General features: G+C 42.7%; 1 protein-coding gene across 2 annotated transcripts; it reads left to right on the top strand.

Moving 5' to 3' along the window:
- The first annotated feature begins 321 nt into the window (after positions 1 to 321).
- LOC112226595 (fizzy-related protein homolog) lies at positions 322 to 25,553 on the top strand. 2 transcript variants are annotated; one of them, XM_024391026.2, is made up of 14 exons: positions 322 to 484; positions 2,176 to 2,285; positions 4,688 to 4,758; positions 10,602 to 10,730; positions 10,849 to 10,912; positions 11,012 to 11,142; positions 11,304 to 11,386; positions 11,553 to 11,736; positions 14,712 to 14,777; positions 16,599 to 16,701; positions 16,967 to 17,151; positions 17,493 to 17,726; positions 23,514 to 23,711; positions 23,903 to 25,553. In XM_024391026.2, the coding sequence occupies exons 2-14, from the start codon at positions 2,273 to 2,275 to the stop codon at positions 23,942 to 23,944; spliced, it is 1,503 nt and encodes a 500-aa protein (XP_024246794.1). In that variant the 5' UTR covers positions 322 to 484; positions 2,176 to 2,272; the 3' UTR covers positions 23,945 to 25,553. The 2 variants fall into 2 exon arrangements, with proteins under 2 accessions (XP_024246794.1, XP_024246795.1); XM_024391027.2 differs by lacking the exon at positions 2,176 to 2,285.
- Positions 25,554 to 25,798: the final 245 nt, after the last annotated feature.

Genomic DNA, 25,798 nt, shown 5'->3' with positions numbered 1-25,798 from the left:
ACATGGCAGGTTAGAATAATTAAAGATAATTAATTTAAGATTAGGAAAGGGGTTGGGTTTAGGTAGAATGGGCAGCAGGTTAGGAGAATGAGGCTAGGAAAAGTGTTGGGGTTAGGCTTAACTAAAAGCAAAACTGTTTTGAGTGGCAACAAATCTGCCCTTCTTTACACCTACTTATGTTGATCCTCCCACTTCTGTTGACACACCCACTTTCAGACACTCCATGCAGTTACCCATGACTCGTCAGAATCACTTCTGCATGTCTGGTTCCCTTGACAACGCAAAATGTGTGATTCGAAAAAAGTGACGTCACCGCGTTTTTCCCATGTTCCTTTGCGAATCCCGGTCAAGCGTTTGTTGGTGAAAACATTCGTCTCTTTCTGGGCTGGATAATAAATAATATGTATTTTTTCTCCACATAGATATCGCCAGACAAAAATAATCTCAGATTCAGTGCATAACCGAGAATCTTTCACACTGCACGGTAGGTCCATTTGAAAAATGTTTGTGTGAGAAACAAGTTCGAACGTTTGGAGATTGATAGGTTGCTAACGTTAGCGCGGTACTAACGTTACTGGTCAGCGAAAGGAACAGTTGTGATTTATGACTAGCATGGCTTTATCGTGGTAATTGTAGTTAGCTTTCTACAATCAGTGGCTTTAGTGTCGTCGAATAATTGTATTTTTGGACGGTGTTTGAAAGTGGCTTTCATATTGGCTCAAGTCTTGAACTATAATATGGCGAGCTAGTTCACGGTGCTATCCGGCATTCTTGAACTAGAGATCTAACATTAGTTTTCTGGCAATTAAAATTGTAACATAGGCCATCGGGCTTAGTTTAGAGAGAACAACATCAGTAAGCTATGCCAACAGTTTTCTGATTATGCACGACAGAAGCAGTTGCATATAGCTCTATGATGAAACTGGCTCTCGTGAGGACCACCACAGGAAAGGAAGACCTAAAGTTACCCCTGCTGCAGAGGATAAATTAATTTACAGCCAGCGAGATTAGTGCGCCAGCTATTCAAGTCTCCACACAAAACAACCCGAATAGCTAGGTACAATTTACAGAAAACAAAACAGTGCTTTGGAACTAAAGTATTGAATTAATCTACATCATTAAGGCAAAGCCCAGTATCACATAGGAGATGCATAATATGCAGCTGACAAGTACACTATATATACAAAAGTATGTGGACACACCTTCAAATTAGAGTATTTGGCTATTTCTGCCTCACCTGTTGCTGACAGGTGTATACAATCGAGCACACCGTCATGCAATCTCCATGGACAAACATTGGCAGAAGAATGGCCTTACTGAAGATATTTGTGACTTTCAATGTGGCACCTTTCCAACAAGTCAGTTTGTCAAATTTCTGCCCTGCTAGAGCTGCTCCGGTCAACTGTACGTGCTGTTGTGAAGTGGAAAGGTCTAGGAGCAACAATGGACAGCCGTGAAGCGGTAGGCCACACAAGCTCACAGTACAGGACTGCCCAGGGCTGTAGCGTTTAAAAAATCGTCTGTCCTCGGTTTCAACACTCACTACCGAGTTCCAAAACTGCCTCTGGAAGAAGAACTGTTTGTCGGGAGCTTCATGATGTGGGTTTCCATGGTAGAACATCTGCACACTAGCCTAAGATCACCATGCGCAATGCCAAGTGTCGGCTGGAGTGGTGATGTATGGCCCTATGAAATCCGTTTAATTTTTTTCCAAATTCCATTTTTTCTCCGTACATTTTTCAAAATTCTGTGTTTTACCGTTTACTCTAATTTCATCATCAGAAAGAGTCTATTAATGTGAATGAATAAAAGGTCAACAATTTAATAAGGTATAACAGTACATTTGTAATGCAACACATTGCACAATTTAAAAAAAAATCAAGGCAAGTGCTTCAAAACTGAGTTCTTACTAAGTGTTTCATAAATTAAAAAAAATAATGCAAGAATCTAGGCCATAATGCAGCAACCTTCTCCTGTTTCCAGCTGGAGGATGTTTGTGACTGCCTGGGATGATGACTTTTGTGCCAACAAAAACTCTGTAGAGGTGAACATGCTCTGCATGGTACTTCACTGCCTCAAACCAGCTATTCCATCTGGAGCTCTCTGCTTCAGGAGCCTTGGCCAGCACAAACTCCTTCATAATGAGGAAGCTCACCCTTCTTCTCTTTCTGGCAGGCTTCTTGAAGAAGACAGCTCTCATCCATGTCACACGTGATGCAACTTCAGAGAACTATTTGTAGTGCTGCCAGGTCTCACCCACCAGATTGATGACATGGCAGAGACAGGTAACATGGACACTGTTGGGCATCACTCCTTGTATGTATATAGTATAGCTTGGGAAAACGTTGAGTAGTTGCATCTTTCCATGAAAATGACATCCACCAGAAAGTACTGGTTTTCAACACCTGGAATGAAGGATAAGGAAAAACTAGAATTATGTTTGAACCTAAAATAATAATGTGACAACAACCTTTATCTCAACGTGATCAAGACAAAGGAGAGGATTGTGGACCACAGGAAAAGGAGGACCGAGCATGCCCCCATTATCATCGACAGGGCTGTAGTGGAGCAGGTTGAGAGCTTCAAATCAAATCAAATTTATTTATATAGCCCTTCGTACATCAGCTGATATCTCAAAGTGCTGTACAGAAACCCAGCCTAAAACCCCAAACAGCAAGCAATGCAGGTGTAGAAGCACGGTGGCTAGGAAAAACTCCCTAGAAAGGCCAAAACCTAGGAAGAAACCTAGAGAGGAACCAGGCTATGTGGGGTGGCCAGTCCTCTTCTGGCTGTGCCGGGTGGAGATTATAACAGAACATGGCCAAGATGTTCAAATGTTCATAAATGACCAGCATGGTCGAATAATAATAAGGCAGAACAGTTGAACTGGAGCAGCAGCAGTCAGGTGGAAGTTGAAACTGGAGCAGCAGCATGGCCAGGTGGACTGGGGACAGCAAGGAGTCATCATGTCAGGTAGTCCTGGGGCATGGTCCTAGGGCTCAGGTCAGTTGAAACTGGAACAGCAGCATGGCCAGGTGGACTGGGGACAGCAAGGAGTCATCATGTCAGGTAGTCCTGGAGCTCAGGTCCTAGGGCTCAGGTCCTCCGAGAGAGAGAAAGAAAGAGAGAAGGAGAGAATTAGAGAACGCACACTTAGATTCACACAGGACACCGAATAGGACAGGAGAAGTACTCCAGATATAACAAACTGACCCCAGCCCCCCGACACATAAACTACTGCAGCATAAATACTGGAGGCTGAGACAGGAGGGGTCAGGAGACACTGTGGCCCCATCCGAGGTCAAGTTTCAAGTTTCTTGGCGCCCACATCACTAACAAACTAACATGGTCCAAGCACACCAAGACAGTCGTGAAGAGGGCCCGACAAAACCTTTTCCCCCTCAGGAGACTAAAAAGATTTGGCATGGTTCCTCAGATCCTCAAAAGGTTTTACAGCTGCACCATCGAGAGCATGTTCCAAACTGGTTGCATCACTGCCTGGTATGGCAACTGCTCGGCATGTCACTGCAGAGTTTAAGCTTCCTGCCATCCATGACCTCTATACCAGGTGGTGTCAGCAGAAGGCCCTCAATTGTCAGACTCCCGCCACCCTTGGCGTGGAATGTCCTCTCTGCTACTGTACGGCAAGCGGTACCGGAGTTTCAAGTCTAGGTCCCAGAGGCTTCTTAACAGCTTTTACCCCCAAGCCATAAGACTCCTGAACAGCTAGTCAAATTGCTACCCAGACAATTTACATTGTTCCCCCACCCTCTTCTACGCTGCTGCTACTCTGTTGTTATCTATGCACAGCCACTTTAATTACTCTACCTACATGAACATATTACCTCGACACCGGTGCCCCCACACATTGACTCTGTACCGGTACCCCCTGTGTATATCGCCCCGCTATTGTTATTTACTGCTGCTCTTTAATTATGTTATTCTTATTTCTCTTTTTTTATATATATATAGGTATTTTCTTAGCTGCATTGTTGGTTAAGGGCTTGTAAAAGTAAGCATTTCACCTGTTGTGTTCGGCGCATCTGACAAAGAGAATTTGATTTGATTTTAAGCTCTTAGCTGTTGGACTCTGGAGTGATGCTTCACCATCTGGCAGTCCGACGCACGAGTCTGGATTTGGCGGATGCCTGGAGAACGCTACCTGCCTCAATGCATAGTGCCAACTGTTAAGTTTGGCGGAGGAGGAATACTGGTCTGGGGCTGTTTTTCATGGTTCGGGCTAGGCCCCTTAGTTCCAGTGAAGGGAAATCTTAACGATACGGTATAAAATGAAATTCTAGACTATTTTCTGCTTCCAACTTTGTGGCCCTTTCCTGTTTCAACAACACAATGGCCCCTTGCACAAAGCGAGGTCCATACAGAAATGGTGTGAAAGAACTTGACAGGCCTGCACAGAACCCTGAACTCAACCCCATCAAACACCTTTGGGATGAATTGGAATGATCTTGTGGCTGATTGGAAGCAAGTACCTGCAGCAATGTTCCAATATCTAGTGGCAAGCCTTCCCAGAAGAGTGGTAGCTTTTATGACAGCAAAGGGTTGACCGACTCTATATTAATGCCCATGATTTTGGAATGAGGTGTTCAAGCAGGTGTCCACATACTTTTGGTCAGTAGTTTTGTTTTTTATGTAAATCAATGCTATATAATTTCCTATTCCTTTACAGCTATGGACCAGGACTATGAGTGTCGGCTGCTCAGGCAGATCAACATTCAGAACGAGAATGCCAGCCCTATTGTAAGTGGATTGATTTTTTAAAAGGTATTGTCTGTACTGTTTATTATTCTGTATTGGCTTGTGTTGTCCAATATCATTCTGTATTGAGATGGTATGATGTTCCCTTGTTTACATTTTGCAAATATCTTAGAATTCAAACCTCAAGATGGTGTCTAAATGTATTCATGTATGAATTGCTTGGCACACACTTAGCTGACCACAGAATGTTCAGAGATTTGGAGAGTGAGTTTTAGTTCAATTGATGGGACATGGGGTGAAGGTAATCTATCCAGAGATACTGGTGATGTTAACGCTTCAGTGTACAGGTTAATTTGCATAATTTGGTGGAATTAAATTGGCGCGTGTGTGTATTTTCGTTAGTTGTCATGTATCTCATTTATCACACAGCCTAGTTTGTGGAGCGGAATAGCCTATCACCTGTCAAACAGAGCGAGAGCAGCTCATCAGAAATGTGCTACTGGAGTGAAATGTGCTTTTGTAAGCCCAGTCATTGCGCCACCAATAATTCTAAATGCAAATATTTTGATGGCCATGATTTAAAGAGCTATTTTTATGGACTTGTAATTAAATCGCGCCTCCTATTCGAATGCATAGGCTTTACCAACGGTAGACAGGCTATCAGCGCGTAACTAGAGAGTATAACTGCATCCAAAATAACACCGTCGACTGCAGTTAATGCACTTTTACTGCAGTTTCAAAACTGCTATCTTTTTTTTGTAAGGGTAGCCAAAATCCAACGATAGAAATGTGGAGGAAATTATTTTAGAAAGGCCGTTATACAGAATTTTTCTCCTTCTGTTTTATTGGTTTTCATAAACTTTATTTAGTTGTCCAGAAGCCGGAGGTACAATCCTAGTCATATTAGCAACCTATGCTAGTTTTTGCTGTTAGATTCCCCCTCTTCTCTAAGTTTCTAACACATATTTTCATGGAACTGCTCGCCATCAGTTGCGCTGTTTAGAACTGTGTTTTCCAACTAATTGCATTTTGGAAAATGTTAAATGATGTTTTAATTGGCTACCTCATTTACAGGAGTTGCGTGTTCAGTAATAGGTTATATTTAGTCAGCCACCAATTGTGCAAGTTCTCCTACTTAAAAAGATGAGAGGCCTGTAATTTTCATCATAGGTACACTTCAACTATGACAGACAAAATGAGGGAAAAAAATCCAGAAAATCACATAGTAGGATTTTGAATGAATTTATTTGCAAATTATGGTGGAAAATAAGTATTTGGTCAATAACAAAAGTTTATCTCAATACTTTGTTATATACCCTTTGTTGGCAATTACAGAGGTCAAACGTTTTCTGTAAGCCTTCACAAGGTTTTCACACACTGTTGCTGGTATTTTGGCCCATTCCTCCATGCAGATCTCCTCTAGAGCAGTGATGTTTTGGGGCTGTTGCTGGGCAACACGGACTTTCAACTCCCTCCAAAGATTTTCTATGGGGTTGAGATCTGGAGACTGGCTAGGCCACTCCAGGACCTTGAAATGCTTCTTACGAAGCCACTCCTTCATTGCCCGGGCGGTGTGTTTGGGATCATTGTCATGCTGAAAGACCCAGCCACGTTTCACATTCAATGCCCTTGCTGATGGAAGGAGGTTTTCACTCAAAATCTCACGATACATGGCCCCATTCATTCTTTCCTTTACACGGATCAGTCGTCCTGGTCCCTTTGCAGAAAAACAGCAGAAAAACATTCTTATTTTCAATGACGGCCTAGGAACAGTGTGTTAACTGCCTTGTTCTGGGGCAGAACGACAGATCTTTACCTTGTCAGCTCCGGGATTCAATCTTGCAACCTTAGTTAACTAACGTTAGTCCAACGCTCTAACCACCTGCCTCTCATTGCACTCAACGAGGAGCCTACCTGTTACGCGAAGAAGCCAAGGTAAGTTGCTAGCTAGCATTAAACTTATCTTATAAAAAACAATCAATCAATCATAATCACTAGTTAACTACACATGGTTGATGATATTACTAGTTTATCTAGCATGTCCTGCGTTGCATATAATTGATGCGGTGCGCATTCGCGGAAAAAGGACTGTCATTGCTCCAACGTGTACCTCACCATAAACATCAATGCCTTTCTTAAAATCAATACACAGAAGTATATATTTTTAAACCTGCATATTTAGCTAAAAGAAATCCAGGTTAGCAGGCAATATTAACCAGGTGAAATTGTCACTTCTCTTGCGTTCATTGCACGCAGAGTCAGGGTATATGCGATTAATAATAAATGTTTTGTTTTCGAAATGATAGTTTCCGGATTCGACCATATTAATGACCTACGGCTTGTATTTCTGTGTGTTATTATAGTTAAGTCTATGATTTGATAGAGCAGTCTGAGCGGTGGTAGGCAGCAGCAGGCTCGTAAGCATTCATTCAAACAGCACTTTCATGCGTTTTGCCAGCAGCTCTTCACTCTGCTTCAAGCATTGCGCTGTTTATGACTTCAAGCCTATCAACTCCCGAGATTAGGCTGGTGTAACCGATGTGAAATGGCTAGCTAGTTAGCGGGGTGCGCGCTAATAGCGTTTCAAACGTCACTCGCTCTGAGACTTGGAGTAGTTGTTCCCCTTGCTTCGAGGGTGGCTGTTGTCGATGTGTTCCTGGTTCGAGCCCAGGTAGGAGCGAGGAGAGGGACGGAAGCTATACTGTTACACTGGCAATACTAAGTCCCTATAAGAATGGAATTCAAATCGTATAGAGAGAAATAGTCCTCTAAATACTATTTTAACTACAACCTAAAACCTCTTACCTTGGAATATTGAAGTCTCGTGTTAAAAGGAACCACCAGCTTTCATATGTTCTCATGTTCTGGGCAAGGAACTTAAACGTTGGCTTTTTTACATGACACATATTGCACTTTTACTTTCTTCTCCAACACTTTGTTTTTGCATTATTTAAACCAAAATTATTTAAACTTATTTGAGGCTAAATTGATTTTTATTGATGTATTAAGATAAGTGTTCATTCAGTATTGTTGTAATTGTCATTATCACAAATAAATTAAAAAAATTGTCGTTATTGGCTTTATTTGGCCCTCCAATAATCGGTATCGGCGTTGAAAAATCATAATCGGTCGACCTCCAATATATATAGAGTATTTTTACTTTAAGATAATAGGTTTGCTATTGTTGCATGTTTCCATTAAGCTGTTAATGAAAAATGTGTGTTCCTTGTATGCATGCAATGTGGTTTCTGTTGGCCATGTCATTTTTGTGTTTTGAAAAAAATGTAACCTGGTTAACAAGGTATGTTAGTTGGCAGAAAAATGTACCGATATTTGCGTCACCCGAGATCCAAATCCCCTGATAGTAGGTCAGGAGTACGAGTCTCTGAGGAGACCTTAAAATAGCTGTCAACAACGCTCCACATCCAACCTGACCGAGATTGTGAGAATCTGCAGGGAAGAATAAGAGAAACTCCCCAAATACAGGTGTGCCAAGCTTGTAGTGTCATACCCAAGAATATGTGATGCTGTAATTGCTGCAAAAGGTGCTTCAACAAAGTACTGAGTAAAGGTCTGAATACTTATGTAAATGAGATATTTCAGTTTATGTTTAATAACTTAGCAAAAAAGTCTATTTTTTTTTGTCATTATGGGATAATGTGTGTAGATTAAGGGGATAAAAAAATCAATTTTAGATTAAGGCCTAACAATGTGGGAAAATGTCAAGGGGTATGAATACTTTCCGAAGGCACTGTGTGTTTGTGTGTGCTCAGCAGAAAAAGAAACGTCCCTTTTTCAGGACCCTGTCTTTCAAACTTCACAGATCTTCATTGTAAAGGGTTTAGACTGTTTCCCATCCATGTTCAATGAACCATGAACAATTAATGAACATGCACCTGTGTTTGTTAAGACACTAACAGCTTAAATTTAGGACACTAAAGAGGCCTTTCTACTGACTCTGAAAAACACCACAAGAAAGATGCCCAGGGTCCCTGCTCATCTGCATGAACGTGCCTTAGGCATGCTGCAAGGAGGCATGAGAACTACAGATGTGGCTAGGGAAATAAATCGCAGCGTCCGTACTGTGAGACGCCTAAGACAGCGCTACAGGGAGACAGGATGGACAGCTGATCGTCCTCGCAGTGGCAGACCACGTGTAACAACACCTGCATAGGATCGGTACATCTGAACATCACACCTGCGGGACGGGTACAAGATGGCAGCAACAACTGCCTGAGTTACACCAGGAATGCACAATCCTTCCATCAGTGCTCAGACTGTCTGCGAGAGGCTGTCCATCTCTGTGTGTTGTGTAAACCCCCACCGATATGGGTTTCACTGACTTATACAGTATCTGCTGATATTTTTATTATAGCTGGACCAAAAAAATATGAAATGATAGTGCTGTTTTAAGCACAAACAAAGATACTCAAAGCTGATTTCTTAAATTTGAGGAAAGGACATTAATGTAAGCACCACGTAAAATTTAGGAGCACCAAAAGACATATTTTTTAAAATAGAAAAACTGTTACTCTATTGAAAGGATAAACTGCACAGATTCCAGCAAATAATTATCTGAAGACTGAGCTGCCTCATACTAGCCAGCTGGAAAACAATGACTTGGGACACATTTTCAGTGTATTGATACTTAACTATATTTTCGTAAAGTGTAGGGTTGTAGCCACTGAATTCTGGTAGTAATCACTAGAAAGGAAAAACAACAATCGCAACATTTGCAGCTGGCATAGCGCTGCCTCTCGCCCAAGGCGTTGCCTCAGTGCGGGATCTTTGGGACGTCCCTACCCAATTTGAAGTTTAACTTTTTAAAATGGTAAGGATTAAGGTTAGGTAAGGTTTATGATTAGGATAGGGTTTAGCCTATGCTAAACGTCCCAAGGATTCCTGTTAACACTACCCTCAGTGAACGGTGTTCACTACTCTCACACTGCTGGCAAGATGGGGGTGACGAAACGTGAATTTGGACCAGTCCCTGACAAATGACAACCCATATATCAAAAATAAGCGTTATTTTGTAACCTGCTGTTTTTTTGTGTGTATGTCTATATAAACATTTGAATGACCGAGCTTGAGGAATAACCTTTGCAAAGAGCAAATATAAAACAACAGATTTTGCCGGCTTCACGAAAAGGGTGCAATGTTAACATCACCACAGAGTTGAACGTTCTTAGCCCGGCTTTACATTTGGGCATAGCATCAATTGTTTTTTACGACACCCAACACCATACCATGACACTTAATGTAACAGTATATGGCCAGTGTGCATTTCTGGCACTTTATTGAGCTGCCAAGCTTCTATCTACGCAGCACTCAACGTAGAAGCCGTAACAGTTAGTTCACAGTAATTCAAGTGTTGGGTGATCGCGCGCCAAGCCAAATGGGCTCATAGTCATGTAAAGAGTACCCTATTCATTATTTGTCCTGAAGTCTGTTTTCTTCTAATCTTATATTGGTCCTTTTTTCGGTGGATTAAATGGCGATACAAATACATTAATAAATGCACTTGCATTAAAGGATAACTACACCCAAAATTCTAAGTTTCTTTAGATTTTTTCCTAACGTGTTTGAAAGGGATTTTGGCTATCTATTTCCCTAGAGGCAGATTAGGTCGTGAATTTGTATGTCTGTCCAGTATGAAGGAAGTTGGTAGTTTTTGGGAGCCGCTAGCATTAGCGCAATGACTGGAAGTCTGTGGTATCTACTCAAAATAAAACATATGTGTATAGTGCCCTAGCTTTAAAACTGCAAACATTTTAGCTCAGCTCCATTGGAGAAATGTGTAGAATTGCAGGAAATTGGCTTAAAAAATGGTGTCCTCTGACGATTTCACCGTCTTACACTATCCTTCGCTCTTCCCCCCTGTAAAGAAGGCCATAGATGCAGTGCGAGCGCTGACACCCACCAACTCCCCTCTGTCGTCACCAAGCAAACATGGCGACCGCTTCATTCCCTCCCGCGCCGGCGCCAACTGGAGCGTCAACTTCCACCGCATCAACGTGAGTCCCCTGCAATGCACCCTGGGATTTTGTCTTCTGCCCAAAGTTTTACATCTGTGTTGATTGTAAGCACTTTCTGGGTTTCAGCACATGTAATCACTGTGTTGATGTTGTGTAGGAGAATGAGAAGTCCCACAATCAGAACAGGAAGACAAAGGATGGCACAACAGACACTAGCAAAGGTAACCCTCTTGACTTCTTTAAAAGTCTCCTACACACTTAATCTGTGCTGCTCATGCATGTCTGCTCACCCCCTCTGTCCTCCACTATTTCTCCTTTAGCAGACGGCCTGGCGTACTCTGCCCTGCTAAAGAACGAGCTGCTGGGGGCAGGCATAGAGAAGGTCCAGGACCCCCAGTCAGAGGATCGCCGCCTCCAGCCCTCAACCCCTGCCAAGAGGAGCCTCTTTAGTGTCCGTAGTAGGCCCTTATACATTCTGGGGCAATGGCGTCTTTTTCAAAACTACCAGGACTAGTGTGCTGTATGCTGGAGTTAGCCACTTTTAATATTTGTTAGTCGTACTACAAAATGTTAACTTTTGATTCTCAATATGCCACTTGTGTGGGTTTACAGTATTCTGTCTGTGCCAAACGGTCTCTCCCTGAGGATGGCAACACAGTTTCTCCATACTCCCTGTCTCCTGTTAGCAGCAACAGGTAACCACCACCTTCACTTTCTCATACATTTTATATTATATGGCCAACAGTGATGTTTTATTTCTCCTCTCCCTCTCATTCCATTCTAATGATATTACTCTTGGTGAAGAAGAGTCTTCTGTTTCACATTGAATGAGCAATCCAGCCCTCCTTGTCTCCCTCCTAGTCAGAAGCTGTTACGGTCGCCTAGGAAACCCACACGTAAGATCTCTAAGATCCCCTTCAAGGTGCTGGATGCTCCGGAGCTGCAGGATGACTTCTACCTCAACTTGGTGGACTGGTCCTCCCTCAATGTCCTCAGTGTCGGCCTGGGAACCTGTGTCTACCTGTGGAGTGCCTGCACCAGCCAGGTGGGGGTGTGTGTGTGATTGTGTGTTAAAGGGTAACTCTCAACCCAAATTTCAGCCTTTGCCCAACCCCTTCAAAAAAAAAAAATGCATTCAGGTGAGAAGATGTGAGTGTGGGGAATTGCTCATGAATATTAATCTGATGAAATGAATGCGCATCGCAAGTAAATAGGGCTTTGGACAGTTGGCTCACAGTGGTAAGGTGGCGAATTCCTGACATCTATGGGGTGCAAAAATAATCTTTGAGATGTAAACTCCCATTTATTGCATATTGTGCTGGGAAGAAAATGAAAATGAGGGGCTCAATTCAATCCATCCCGTATTGCATTATTACGCAGTTGCTCTTTTTCCAATGGCCAACAGAAGCTGTTTTTCAGTTTCTCAGTCCCAGCTTTGATGCACCTGTACTGACCTCGCCTTCTGGATGATAAGCAGGTTGAACAGGTAGTGGCTCGGGTGGTGGTTGTCCTTGATTATATTTTTTGCCGTCCTGTGATATCGGGTGCTGTAGGTGTCCTGGAGGGCAGGTAGTTTGCCCACAGTGATGCGTTGGGCAGACCGCACGCTCTGGAGAGCCCTGCACTTGCAGGCAGTGCAGTTTCCAGACCAGGCGGTGATGCAGCCCGACAGGATGCTCTCAATTGTGCATCTGTAAAAGTTTGTCAGGGTTTTCGGTGCCAAGTCAAATTTCTTCAGCCTCCTGAGGTTGAAGAGGCTCTGTTTTGCCTACACCACACTGTCTGTGTGGGTGGACCATTTCATTTTGTCAGTGATGTGTACGCTGAGGAACTTGAAGCTTTCCACCTTCTCCACTGCGGTCCCGTCAATGTGAATAGGGGGGTGCTCCCTCTGTTATTTCCTGAAGTCCGCGATCAACTCCTTTGTCATGTTGACGTTGTGGGTGAGAGGTTATTTTCCTGGCACCACACTCGCAGGGCCCTCACCTCCTCCCTGTAGGCTGTCTCGTCATCGTTGGTAATCAGGCCTACTACGGCTGTCGTCTGCAAACTTGATGATTTGAGTTGGAGGCGTGCATGGCAACGCAGTCATGGGTTGCCTGAGCATGCATCCTTGTGGGGCCCCCTTGTGTTGAGTATCAGCAAAGTGGTGTTTTTTCCTACCTTCACCACCTGGGAGCAACCCGTCAGGAAGTCCAGGACCCAGTTGCACAGGGCGGGGTTCAGACCCAGGGCCTCAAGCTTAATGATGAGCTTGGAGGGTACTATGGTGTTGAATGTTGAGCTATAATCAATTAACAGCATTCTTACATAGGTGTACCTCTTGTCCAGATGGCATAGGGCAGTGTGCGATTGCATCGTCTGTGGATCTAATGGGGCGGTAAAACAAATTGAAATGGGTCAAGGGTGTCAGGTAAGGTAGAGGTAATATGATTATTGGCTAGTCTCTCAAAGCACATCATGATGACAGAAGTGAGTGCTACGGGGCAATAGTTATTTTAGTTCAGATTAGAGATGTACCCATATGAAAACATAATCAACCTATTTCTTTCACTTACTTGTAGGGATGCACGATATATCGGTGAGCATTTCGGAATCGGACGATATTAGCTAAAAATCCCAACATCGGCCTGATGTCTAGTTTAACGCCAAATCCAATGTCAAAGCTGACGTGCATACCTATATAACGTAAGTAGATGACGTAATGACTCCACGAAAAATACAGCGCTACACAGAACAAAAGCAGAGAAATTCTCAACGGACACTTCCAACAACTAAACAAGTTCAAGTCGAGCTGTCCTTTGAAGTAGTAAGAACATTTCAGCGAGACAACTCAAAGGCGAACTTCATTTAACGCCAAGATAATGGAATTCATTGCCCTTGACAATCAACCGTCCTCTGTTGTGGATGATGTTGGCTTTCTCTGATTGTTCGAGCCCTGGTACACACTATTTTTCAGATGTTGCCCTACCAGAGTTACACAGTATTGTTGAAATTCACATCCATGAGCATCACTGCTGTTAGCTTCACATCTGACATTTGGACCAGCGATGTCAGCCCCATGAGCATGGAGTCTGACAGCACCGTTGGTAAACGAGGATTTCATACGGACCTTTCTAGGGAGTTTTTCCTAGCCAACATGCTTCAACACCTGCATTGCTGCTGTTTGGGGTTTTAGACTGGGTTTCCCCTGTACAGCACTGAGATATCAGCTGATGTACGAAGGGCTATATAAATACATTTGATTTGAAAGCCGTATTTATTGCATGCTCAAGAATGTGCTGGTTCTCATACCGCTGCTGCCATTTCAATGGCATTTGAGAACATGTTTGAAACTTGGAAACATGAACACACTCCTAGCTCCATTCGAACAACGGACTAAAGAAATAAGCTCAATTGCGCCTGCAGCAGACGTGATACCCTCTGTCATGTCATTGAAACGCCTGCTCAACAAAACTGCCGACACAGACTGTGGGGTTAACTTACAAAAGTACTTGAGGCTGTGAACAAGCGATTTGGTGGCATTCTCTGAGTCTCTTTACTGTGTTGCCACCATGCTAGATGATAGGTACAAGGACCGCTACTTCGATGCAGACATGAAACAGGTTTTAAGTGAAATGTTAGACACAGCTGGACAAGATGGAAACGGTCACAGTGACAGTGCGTACCGTGGAAGAGAGGCCACGGACAGACAGAGCTGAAACTGCACTGCTTGACATGTATGATAAAATCCTGGCTAGATTTACTATTAAAAGACCATAATGTGTCACTTTTGCAACAAACTGTCAAAATGAAGACCAGAATTGACATGTTTTACTATAACTAAGCCGGAACATCTGGTTTTCAGCAACAATAAAAAATAATCATGAAAGTTACTCTTTGATACACTGAAATCAGTGACCACCTTCTCACCGGCCTACTATTTGATGTTTCCATTTATCTCAAAGGCCTTTTGTAAGCTCTTTCATGTGATATGAGTTGGTAATTGACAATATATCAATTATGTCTTTTGGTCTCCAGGTGACGCGTCTGTGTGACCTGTCAGTGGAGGGGGACTCTGTCACGTCAGTGGGCTGGTCAGAGAGGGTGTGTCTGTCTACTTTGCCTCCGATATGTTCTCATGTATACCCCTTATCAGAGCCATGTACTGTATTTATAGAGTTGGGACATTGAGACTTTGCATTATGATGCATTTTCAGTGCATTCAGAAAGTATTCAGACCTTTTTATTATGTTACAGCCATATTCTAAAATTGATTGAATAGTTTTTTCCCTCATCAATCTACACATAATACCCCATAATGACAAAGCAAAAACAGGTTTTTATATATGTTTGCGAATCAGTAAAAAAAAAATATTTAAAAAATGTAAGTCACATTTTGCATAAGCATTCACACCCTTTACTCAGCACTTTGTTGAAGTGCCTTTGGCAGCGATTACAGACTCAATTCTTCTTTGGTATAATGCTACAAGCTTGGCACACCTGTATTTGGGGAGTTTCTCCCATTCTTCTCTGCAGATCCTCTCAAGCTCTGTCAGGTTGGATGAGGAGCGTTGCGGCACAGCTATTTCAGGTCTCTTTAGAGATGTTAGATCGGGTTCAAGTCTGGGCTGTTGCTGGGTCACTCAAGGACATTCAGAGACTTGTCCCGAAGCCAGTCCTGCAGTGTCTTGGCTGTGTGCTTAGGGTCATTGTCCTGTTGGAAGGTGAACCTTCGCCCCAGGCTGAGGTCCTAAGCACCCTGGATCAGGTTTTCATCAAGGATCTCTCTGTACTTTGCTCTGTTCATCTTTGCCTTGATCCTGACTAGTCTCCCAGTCCCTGCCACTGAAAAATATCCCCACAGCATGACGCTGCAACCACCTGTAGGCATGGTGCCAGGTTTCTTCCAGATGTGACACTTGCCATTCAGACCAGATAATCTTGTTTCTCATGGTCTGATAGTTTTTAGGTGCCTTTTGGCAACTCCAAGTGACCTGCCATGTGCCTTTTACTGAGGAGTGGCTTCCGTCTGGACACTACCATAAAGGCCTGCTTGATGGAGTGCTGCAGAGTTGGTTGTCCTTCTGGAATGTTCTCCCATCTCCACAGAGGAACTCTGGAGCTCTGTCAGAGTGGCCATCGGGTTCTTGGTCACCTCCCTGACCAAGTCTCTTCTCCCCCGATTTTCTCAGTTTGACCTGGCGGCCAGCTCTAGGAAGAGTCTTGGTGTTCCAAACTTCTTCCATTTAAGAATGATGGAGGCCACTGTGTTCATGGGGGCCTTCAATACGGCATAAATTTGTTGTGTGTGCCTCGACACAATCCTGTCTCGGAGCTCTACGGACAATTCCTTCAACCTCATGGCTAGGTTTTTGCTCTGACATGCACTGTCAACTGTGGGACTCCAGTCAAGTTGTAGAAACATCTCAAGGATAATTAATGCAAACAGGATGCACCTGAGATCAATTTCGAGTCTCATAGCAATGGGTCTGAATACTTGTGTTGATAAGGTATTTGTTTTATTTTTAATACATTTGCAAAAATGTCTAAACCTGTTTTCATTTTTTCCTTATGGGATATTGTGTGTAGATTGAGGAAACAGTTGTTTTAATCCATTTTAGAATAAGGCTGTAACGTAACAGAAAAAGTAAAGGGATCTCAATACTTTCCGAATGCACTGTACAGGACACTACAACATTCTATGGCAGCCATTGTTTGCACCCTATTACCATTACATGAGTAATATCTAAACAATGCTATATAACTGAATTAAATAAATTCAGAAAGTTGGCTAAATATATGGCTCTGCCCCTTAGTCGATCCTATATCCCGTTGTAGTCATGTGTTTCTAGAGATTTCAGGGGGTGTGGTGGATTTGCCCTGATACCATGCCTGGTTATTGTATTTGTGTGTGTGTGGTTTCAGGGGAACCTGGTAGCAGTGGGGACTCATAAGGGCTATGTACAGATCTGGGATGCGGCAGCAGGGAAGAAGCTGTCTGTACTGGAGGGACACACAGCCAGAGTGGGTGAGTGGGTGTAGACTGATGCTGCCCGTCTTACAGAGAGAACAGGACAGCTTCTCCTTAGAGAGAGGAGCAGTAGTGATGCACCATAGAAATAGATTGATACAGAATACATAGATATAGATTGATCTAGAATATAATCTATTAATTATATTGCTATGGCTTCATGTAAATATTTAGCGTTTAGTCAAAACAACTATGAAAATTGAGTGCATTTCAACTATTTTGTATGATTTGAATATCATTTATTTGCAAACTTTCTCTCTAGGTGCGTTGGCGTGGAATGCCGACCAGTTATCGTCGGGCAGTCGTGATAGGGTGATCCTGCAGAGGGATATCCGAGCCCCACCCCTCCAGTCAGAACGCCGTCTCCAGGGACACAGACAGGAAGTCTGCGGCCTCAAATGGAGCACAGACCATCAGCTGTTGGCCTCGGGGGGAAACGACAACAAGGTACATGCACAGACAAGGCACCAGTCAATGCCATTTGAAATCAGGAAGTACATTGAAATTCTGATTCTCCAATGTTTATCAATGAGGAAAATTTAGAATTTGGTTTATATTCTAAATTGACTATAATTTTAAATGGAATTGACCTCAGCCCTGCACAGCACAGACCACCAACTACTGGTATCGGTGTAATTACAAGACACACACAGAAACACAAACCTGCAGTCTGACCTATCCCATCTCACAATAGTTAAACCCTCTCTTGATTAACTACACGACTGCTTTTATCCTTTTATCCTATAGAATTATTTTCCTAAACTAACAATCCTTCCCCCTCCCCATAGCTACTGGTATGGAACCACTCCAGTGTTCTCCCGGTGCAGCAGTACACAGAGCACCTGGCTGCGGTGAAGGCCATTGCTTGGTCCCCCCATCAGCATGGCCTGCTTGCATCTGGAGGGGGCACAGCCGACCGCTGTATCCGCTTCTGGAACACCTTGACGGGCCAGCCCCTGCAGTGCACCGACACCGGATCCCAGGTGTGCAACCTGGCCTGGTCCAAACACACCAATGAACTGGTACGTAGCTAGTGGGTGCTTTTTGAGTTCATTCTTTGGGAAACCTGAACAACAATGACTATGAAATGGGGCCTCCCGGGTTGCTCAGTGGCCTAGGGCACTGCAGCGCTAGCTGTGCCACCAGAGACTCTGGGTTCGCACCCAGGCTCTGTCGCAGCCAGCCATGACCGGGAGGTCTGTGGGGCGACGCACAATTGGCCTAGCGTCGTCCGGGTTAGGGAGGATTTGGCCGGTAGGTATATCCTTGTCTCATCGCACAAAAGCAACTCCTGTGGCGGGCCAGGCGCAGTGCACAACTAAGGTCGCCTGGTGCACAGTGGTGCGGCTGGCTTCCGGGTTGGATGCGCGCTGTGTTAAGAAGCAGTGCGGCTTGGTTGGGTTGTGTTTCGGAGGACACATGACTTTCGACCTTCGTCTCTCCCGAGCCCGTACGGGAGTTAGTTCCACGAAATTGGGGAGAAAAAGGGGGTAAAATTCAACAAAAAAACAAAAAAAATCTGGAACAGATCTAGACAGATTTTGTGTCCGGCTGCTCCGATGAACTTGTGCTTCGAGGCAGTTTGGAACTCGGTAGTGAGTATTGCAGGCGATTTTTACATGCTTCAGCACTTGGCGTTCCCGTTCTTTGAGCTTGTGTGGCCTACCACTTTGCGGTAGATGTTTCCTCTTCACAATAACAGCACTTAGTTGACCAGGGCAGCTTTAGCAGGGCAGAAATTTGACAAACTGACCTGTTGGAAAATTGGCATCCTATAACGGTGCCACGTTGAAAGTCACTGTAAAAATTTTCAAAATGTATAAATATAGACAATAAATAAAAAAAGTTCACATTTCATAGTAATTTTTTTGTTTGTTTTTTTGTTGAATTTTACCCCCCTTTTCTCCCCAATTTCGTGGAACTATCTTGTCTCATCGCTACAACTCCCGTACGGGCTCGGGAGAGACGAAGGTCAAAAGTCATGCGTCCTCCGAAACACAACCAAACCAAGCCTCACTGCTTCTGAACACACCGCGCATCCAACCCGGAAGCCAGCCGCACCAATGTGTCGGAGGAAACACCGTGCACCTGGTGACCTTAGTTAGCGTGCACTGCGCCCGGCCCGCCACAGGAGTCGCTGGTGTGCGATGAGACAAGGATATCCCTATCGGCCAAACCCTAACCCGGACGGCGCTAGGCCAATGTGCGTCGCCCCACGGACCTCCCAGTTGAAAGTCACTTCAATAAGGCTATTCTACTGCCATTGGTTTGTCTATGGACATTGCATGGCTGTGTGCTCGATTTTATTAAACCTGTCAGCAACTGGTGTGGCAGAAATGGCTGAATCAACTCATTTGAAGGTGTGTCCGCATACTTTTGTATATATAGTATACATTGCACAGTTTTATACAGTTTTGGAAAGCATTCAGACCCATTGCCTTTTTCCACATTTTATGTTACAGCCTTATTCTAAATTGTATTATTTCTCTCATCAATCTACACACAATACCCCATAATGACAAAGCGAAAACTGTTTTTTCGAAATTTTTCCAACTATTAAAGATATAAAACAGATACCATATTGTGTCAAGGCACAATTTCTGCAGCATTGAAGGTCCCCAAGAACACAGTGGCCTCCAGCATTCTTAAATGGAAGAAGTTTGGAACCACCAAGACACTTCCTAGAGCTGGCCAAACTGAGCAATCTGGGGATGGTTGTCCTGCTGGAAGGTTCTCCCATCTCTGCAGCACTCCAACAATCAGGCCTTTATGGTAGAATGACCAGATGGAAGCCACTCCTCAGTAAAAGGCACATGACAGCCCGCTTGGAGTTTGCCAAAAAGGCACCTAAAGGACTCTCCGATCTTGAGAAACAAGATTTTCTGGTCTGATGAAACCAAGATTGAACTCTTTGGCCTGAATATCAAGCGTCACGTCTGGAAAACACTGTAGGGATGCTGCCAGGTTAAGCATGGTGGCAGCATCCTGCTGTGGAGATCTTATTAAGCGGCAGGGACTGGGAGACTATAGAGAGATCCTTGATGAAAACCTGCTCCATTGCGCACCGGACCTCAGGCTGGGGATAAGGTTCACCTTCAAACAGGACAACGACCCTAAGCACGCAGCCAAGACAATGCAGGACTGGCCCAGCCAGAGCCTGGACTTGAACCCGATCGAACATCTCTGGAGAGACCTGAAAATAGCTGTGCAGCAACACTCCCCTTTCCAACCCGAAAAAAGCTTGAGAGGATCTGCAGGGAAGAATAGGAGAAACTCCCCGAATACAGGTGTGCCAAGCTTTTTGCTTCATACCCAAGAAGACTCGAGGATGTAATTGCTGCCAAAGGTGCTTCAACAAAGTAGTGTGTAAAGGGTCTGAATACTTATGTAAATGTGATATTTCAGTTTTTATATATATATATATATATATATATATATATATATAAGGCTGTAACCCATATACAGTGCCTTGGGAAAGTATTCAGATCCGTTGACTTTTTCCACATTTTGTGGAAGTATTTTAGTACCTAAACTACTTCCATAGGTATTAAATGTGTCAAACAGTTTCCTGATCTTTGTTATTTATCTTAGATATCGGGCAGACACTTTTTTATTTTTTTATTTGTCAAATATTTTTTAAAGCATTTTTGGGGATTCTTAAAGGCTGTTAAAATTAAAAATCAAATTGCTAGATTATCCTTGGTATGACCATTTTAAAGGGTCTGAGCCCCCCCCCCCCCTCCCCAATTTTCTCCTAAAATGACATACCCAACTCAAACTGCCTATAGTTAAGGACCTGAAGCAGGAATATGCATATTCTTGATACCATTTCAATTGAAACACTTTGACATTTGTGGAAATGTGAAATTAATGTAGGAGAATAACACATTAGATCTGGTAAAAGATAATACAAACAAAAAACATGCTTTTTCATCAACTTTGAAATGCTAGACCAAGGCCATACTTTCAGATAGGAGTCGGTGTAATTTGGATCCTGTGAAGATCTACATTACTGCACAATATTTTGTGTCAAATCTGCCAGGAGTTTGCCCAAATGTGCCGAATTTATACATTTTTATGTACATAACTATAGAGAACATACAAAAATGCTATGACATTAAAAAAACAAAATTAACATAGTCCCAAGAATGTCATACATGATGGATCATTAGCTTATATACTTTTACACATCTAGATGGCGGGGTGGGTGTGGAGCCAGAGACAGCAGTGGGGTCGAACTGTAGACCCCAGTTCCTACATTTGAACATAATAATGGATTTTATCAAACACAACTATGCTATATTTTTTTCTCTGGGACCCTCAGGATGACAAATCAGAGCAAGATTACTGAATGGAAGTCATTCTAGTCACATTAGCGCATGTTAGCAACAACCGTCCTGGTTTAGGGAGACCGATCCCGTAGAGGTTAAAACAATTCCATATGTTTGCTTAGTACCCCCTCCCCCCAATACACCACAATCCACTAATGCCTATGATTAAGTGTTAAATAACACTATTTTGTTAAAACAAGGTTAGTTTCAACATGAAATTCATTGTGGAAATCTGTTGCAGCTGAAGTCGTGTATAAAACCCACAATGCAATCTTAATTTGAAATTTCTTAACTGCCTTTTATTTCCGTAACCTCAAAGTTATTGGAAATGTTATTCATTTTTTTCCTATGTTTATTTCCCCCCAAAAAGTTAAATGGGATACTTGAAAATAATGTTCTAGGATTTCTTCTTGGAAATGTACTTAACTTTAGGACAGCTAAATGCGTGTCTTGTGACGAGTGGATACTGTTGGAACCATTAATTAACATTTTCTTGCGTCACACACAGTTGGCTACCGGACATTTACATTCAGAAAGAAAGATGAAGCGCGTTTAATTAGTTATCTAGCTAGCTAGTAATTAACAATATATTACCATATTATAGAAGTGTTAAAAAGCTAGCGTTAGCTCGTCAAATGGCAAAGAAGAACTTGGCTAACTTAGCTAACGTTAGCAATGTTGGCTATAATGTCGTTATGCGTTAGCTAATGTAAACTCACTCACTTTTGCACATCGCCTTGGTCCGTACAATTGACCTTATTTTAGCGCACCAAAAACGTAATACTTCCAGATCAACACCATTGTAAATCATACTTTTTCCCCTTTCAAACAAAATAAATGACATGACCTAAACGCTGCCCGTTTCTGCATAATTCAAGCAGGCAATGAGCCCCGTCGGGTCTTTTTAAAAATGGCGGGTGAGGAAGCGAAACTAATGCATGATAGTAAGAAGGAGAGATGATGTGTGGGAAAATTGCTTTTTTTCACTCGATCTGTCCACCTTATCGCCTCTAAAATGTAAATAAAACACTAAAGAGTTTGTATAATGTGTGATTACATACCTATTTGAAGGTTTGTGTGATCTTCATAAGTAAACCATTTTTTTGAGAGTCGTGATCGCTTGCAGTGACGATGCAAAATATACCCCCGTCACTGTCCATTTCTTGTTTTTAAACGATGAGAGAAGTGCTAAACCTGGTGGAGAGAGATTGTAAGACAGAAATAGTAGCTTTATGCGTGCTGTACATTACGGCATGACACGTCATAATGTCCATTTTTTTCAACTTTTCTCCAATACTATAGAGCCATTACCATGTCAATCAACCGTTGAATAGAAACATAGTTCACACCCCAGATTTTGAAGTCAACAACAGTCGCAATACAGTCCCATTAGTTTTCTTTGTAGCCTCGTTTGAATGTCGCGGTTGCGCACATTTGTACGGAATGGGGTGAGTTTATGATAGCTAACTTACCGGTCGTGCAGTCCCTCTACCACCATCTCTCTTATCATGGACAACACCTTCTCCAGCTGGTCCCCATGAATGGTCTCTCAGCTCCCTTCTTCTTAGCAGCCGACTTGATGTCGGACCACTATTTTATTTTACGGTGACATCACTTGCCATACCCCCGACGGCAGAGACCGACTCGCCCACTCTCGCCAATCCTATCTTTTTGGTCTCTGCAGTGACCCCACAGTTTAAGTCTCCCCAACAGCAACCTCCCCAATAGCAACCTGCTATTTCCTCCACCATCACTTCAAACTCTTGTTTGCTGAACATTTTATTGCGCTTTCCTTGGTTATCCATTTATGGCTGTAATGTGTGGAAAAAATGTTTGTTTTTGTGCATCAAGGTTTCGCGAGCCAACAAAAAAAGAATCATTTCGAGACTCAAAGCAAAAAACAAATATCAACACTTTATTATAGTGGGCCAAATCCTATCATCCCGGTCACAGGCTTGTTTATTGGGTCACTAATTTTTTATTTTACCATTATTTAACTAGGCAAGTCAGTTAAGAACAAATTCTTATTTTCAATGATGGCCTAGGAACAGTGGGTTGCCTTGTTCAGGGGCAGAACGACAGACCTTGTCAGCTCGGGGGTTTGAACTTGCAACCTTCCGGTTACTAGTCCAACGCTCTAACCACTAGGCTATCCTGCCGCCCACAAGGTATTTACGAAGTTCCTAAGAATGAACTATCTTAGGAACTTATATTTTTCCTTAAACTTCTTTATTTTTTTTTTCTTAATGTTTTGTGAATCCAGACCCAGGTAATTATGAAATGTGATGGGCTATAACCCGATCTCCAGTAACAAGAACCATGTAGCTATGACACATTCCTACATGATTTCTTTATTTCAGCCCGACCACTTAGAAGTTAAATCATGGGGGAGAAAAAATGTTTTACTGAACATAGTCTTTCACAAAATTGGGTGGATTATCCCCTTTAAGCATTTGTAACTATTATTTTTACTTCCAGGTGAGCACACACGGTTACTCCCAGAACCAGATCTTGGTCTGGAAGTACCCCTCCCTCACACAGGTGGCGAAACTCACAGGCCACTCCTACAGAGTGCTCTACCTGGCCATGTCCCCTGACGGAGAGGCCATTGTGACAGGCGCCGGAGACGAGACCCTACGCTTCTGGAACGTCTTCAGCAAGATGAGGTCCACCAAGGTAACCCCACACCTCATTGACTGGCGACATTGATTTTGTGCTGCCTGTGCCCCACTTAAAGTCTACCTGTTTTTAAATGATTTTGTTACCAATACCAACCCAATAAGCAAAACCAGTGTCTCATTTGGGAAACACTGGTATAGAAGATTCTAGTGTGTTAGAGAACTGACCCCTGCTCTCTTCCTCTGCAGGAGTCCGTATCTGTTCTGAACCTGTTTACCAGGATCCGGTAGCCAGAGGGAAGCTTGTGTCCAACAAGGGGGTGAACCAGCACAATGGATTTCATTCTAAAAAAACAACTCCCCTTTCTCTGCCCCCCTTATGTCCTCCTCGGCCTCTGGTAGCCTATGGTCCTTTCAAATACCCAAGGCCAGGTCGTCAAGCCGATAGATGGGAGTCAATATTCCAGTGGAACAAATCCTATCCTCACAACACCCATCACAACCAGTGTGACATTACAAGGCCACACCCCCATATAGTACCATTGGTGATTTTCCCTGGAAGAGGAGGATTCTGGGCTGTTATCTTCCCCAAGTGATTCTGTTTTGTTTACAGACAGACTGTGCATACCTGCCAAATATGAAGTTTGTCCTTTTTTAAAATGTTTTATTTATTGTTTATCACGTAACGTCGCCAGTGTGCAACAGCAGACTTTGTTTTGTTTCCTGTGTGAGTGAATGTTGAGTGTCGGACTCTTCAGCGAAGAGCCTGAAAGTTTTGTTTGTGCCTGCCTTAAAGGGATAGTTTACATCTTAAAATGAAAGTGTGTCAAATATTTTTTTGCCTCACGAGGTATGAAAATGTGTGACATGCTTTGACTTCAGGGTGAGCTGTCCTGTACCTATTTGTAAACATTTTTTTTTTTACATGTTGTAGACCATTCTAATTTATTCACACGGTAAAAAAAAAAAGTTTTAAGTTAATTGTGTGATGCGTGTCAATAATGGTGGAAATCTTACATTTTTTTAATTAGAAAACAAATCTGCAGTTGTCATTTTGAAATTTGAGCAGTGGCCAAATACTAACTACATAGAATCACTTACAGTTTTTCTCTGTAAATTGTGTTGTTTTGCCAGTTAATTGTCTTTTTAATTTTTTTTAACCAAAGTATCAGTACTCAGTAATCACTTGCATGGATATATGTAGGTTAACCTACATTTACAGAGACAAATGACCATTTTTGGTGTCTTGAGTTCTAAGAAAATGTCATTGCACTCAGTCTGATAACGAGCAAGTAGTATTTGGGAACATATAGGTAAAAAACTAGGCATAAACTTTGGAATTTATACTTATACAGGATAAAACCTGAAAAATATTAAAAATGTAATTTTTTTCCTGGGTGTAGAAGTAACTGAAATGCGCTTTAAAGAAAAGGGAAAAACATTCATGGTCTCTTAAAGGCCTTGATGGTTGCATTGTGCTATGTGTTTCTGTCTGTGGTATAAAGATATTTAATCCAGTGTACTTATTTTTTTTCTCAGCATTGCTTTGTTTGATTCTTGTAGTGGTACCTTTTTTCATTTTCTCAGTTTGGATGTGGGTTTTGAGTGACCTTGTGTGCCGTCTTTGAATGAGTGCTATTTATTTGAGCTGTGTAAAAGTGTCCAGTACACACAGCATGTGTGTATTATTCTGAGAGTTGATTATTATCTGATAGTTGAAAGATGGAATGCTGACCTGTACAGTGTATATACTAGCTCCAGTCCTAGCTAAGTGTTTGTACTTATTATTTTATGCCACAGAAACAAAACAAAGAATGCTGCCAAATTGAAATTCATAAAGAATGTTATGAAGGTCAAAAAATATTTCTGTACTGAAAAAAATAAAGTGATCACATCACTATTTTCGAGTGTATGCTATTATCGGTTTGCATTATAAAGTGTGTGTGTAGGAGAGGGAATGCAGAGCATGTATGATTGGCGTAGTGTTGAATAGTCCCCTGATAGACATCATTCTTGCTAAAGAGCTTTAACTGCTGTATGTGTTGATGACTATCATACCGTTAATCTCCCGTGGGCAGATTCTGCATGTAGACCGAGAGATTCTGCCAGGACTGAAAGGGATGTGTGAAATGGAGCAGCAGTAGT

The sequence above is a fragment of the Oncorhynchus tshawytscha genome, linkage group LG28, assembly GCF_018296145.1.
Source record: "Oncorhynchus tshawytscha isolate Ot180627B linkage group LG28, Otsh_v2.0, whole genome shotgun sequence".
NCBI classification, from domain to species: domain Eukaryota; kingdom Metazoa; phylum Chordata; class Actinopteri; order Salmoniformes; family Salmonidae; genus Oncorhynchus; species Oncorhynchus tshawytscha.
The sequence above is the reverse complement of the archived record's forward strand: the minus strand, read 5'-3'. Positions and strand labels throughout refer to the sequence as shown.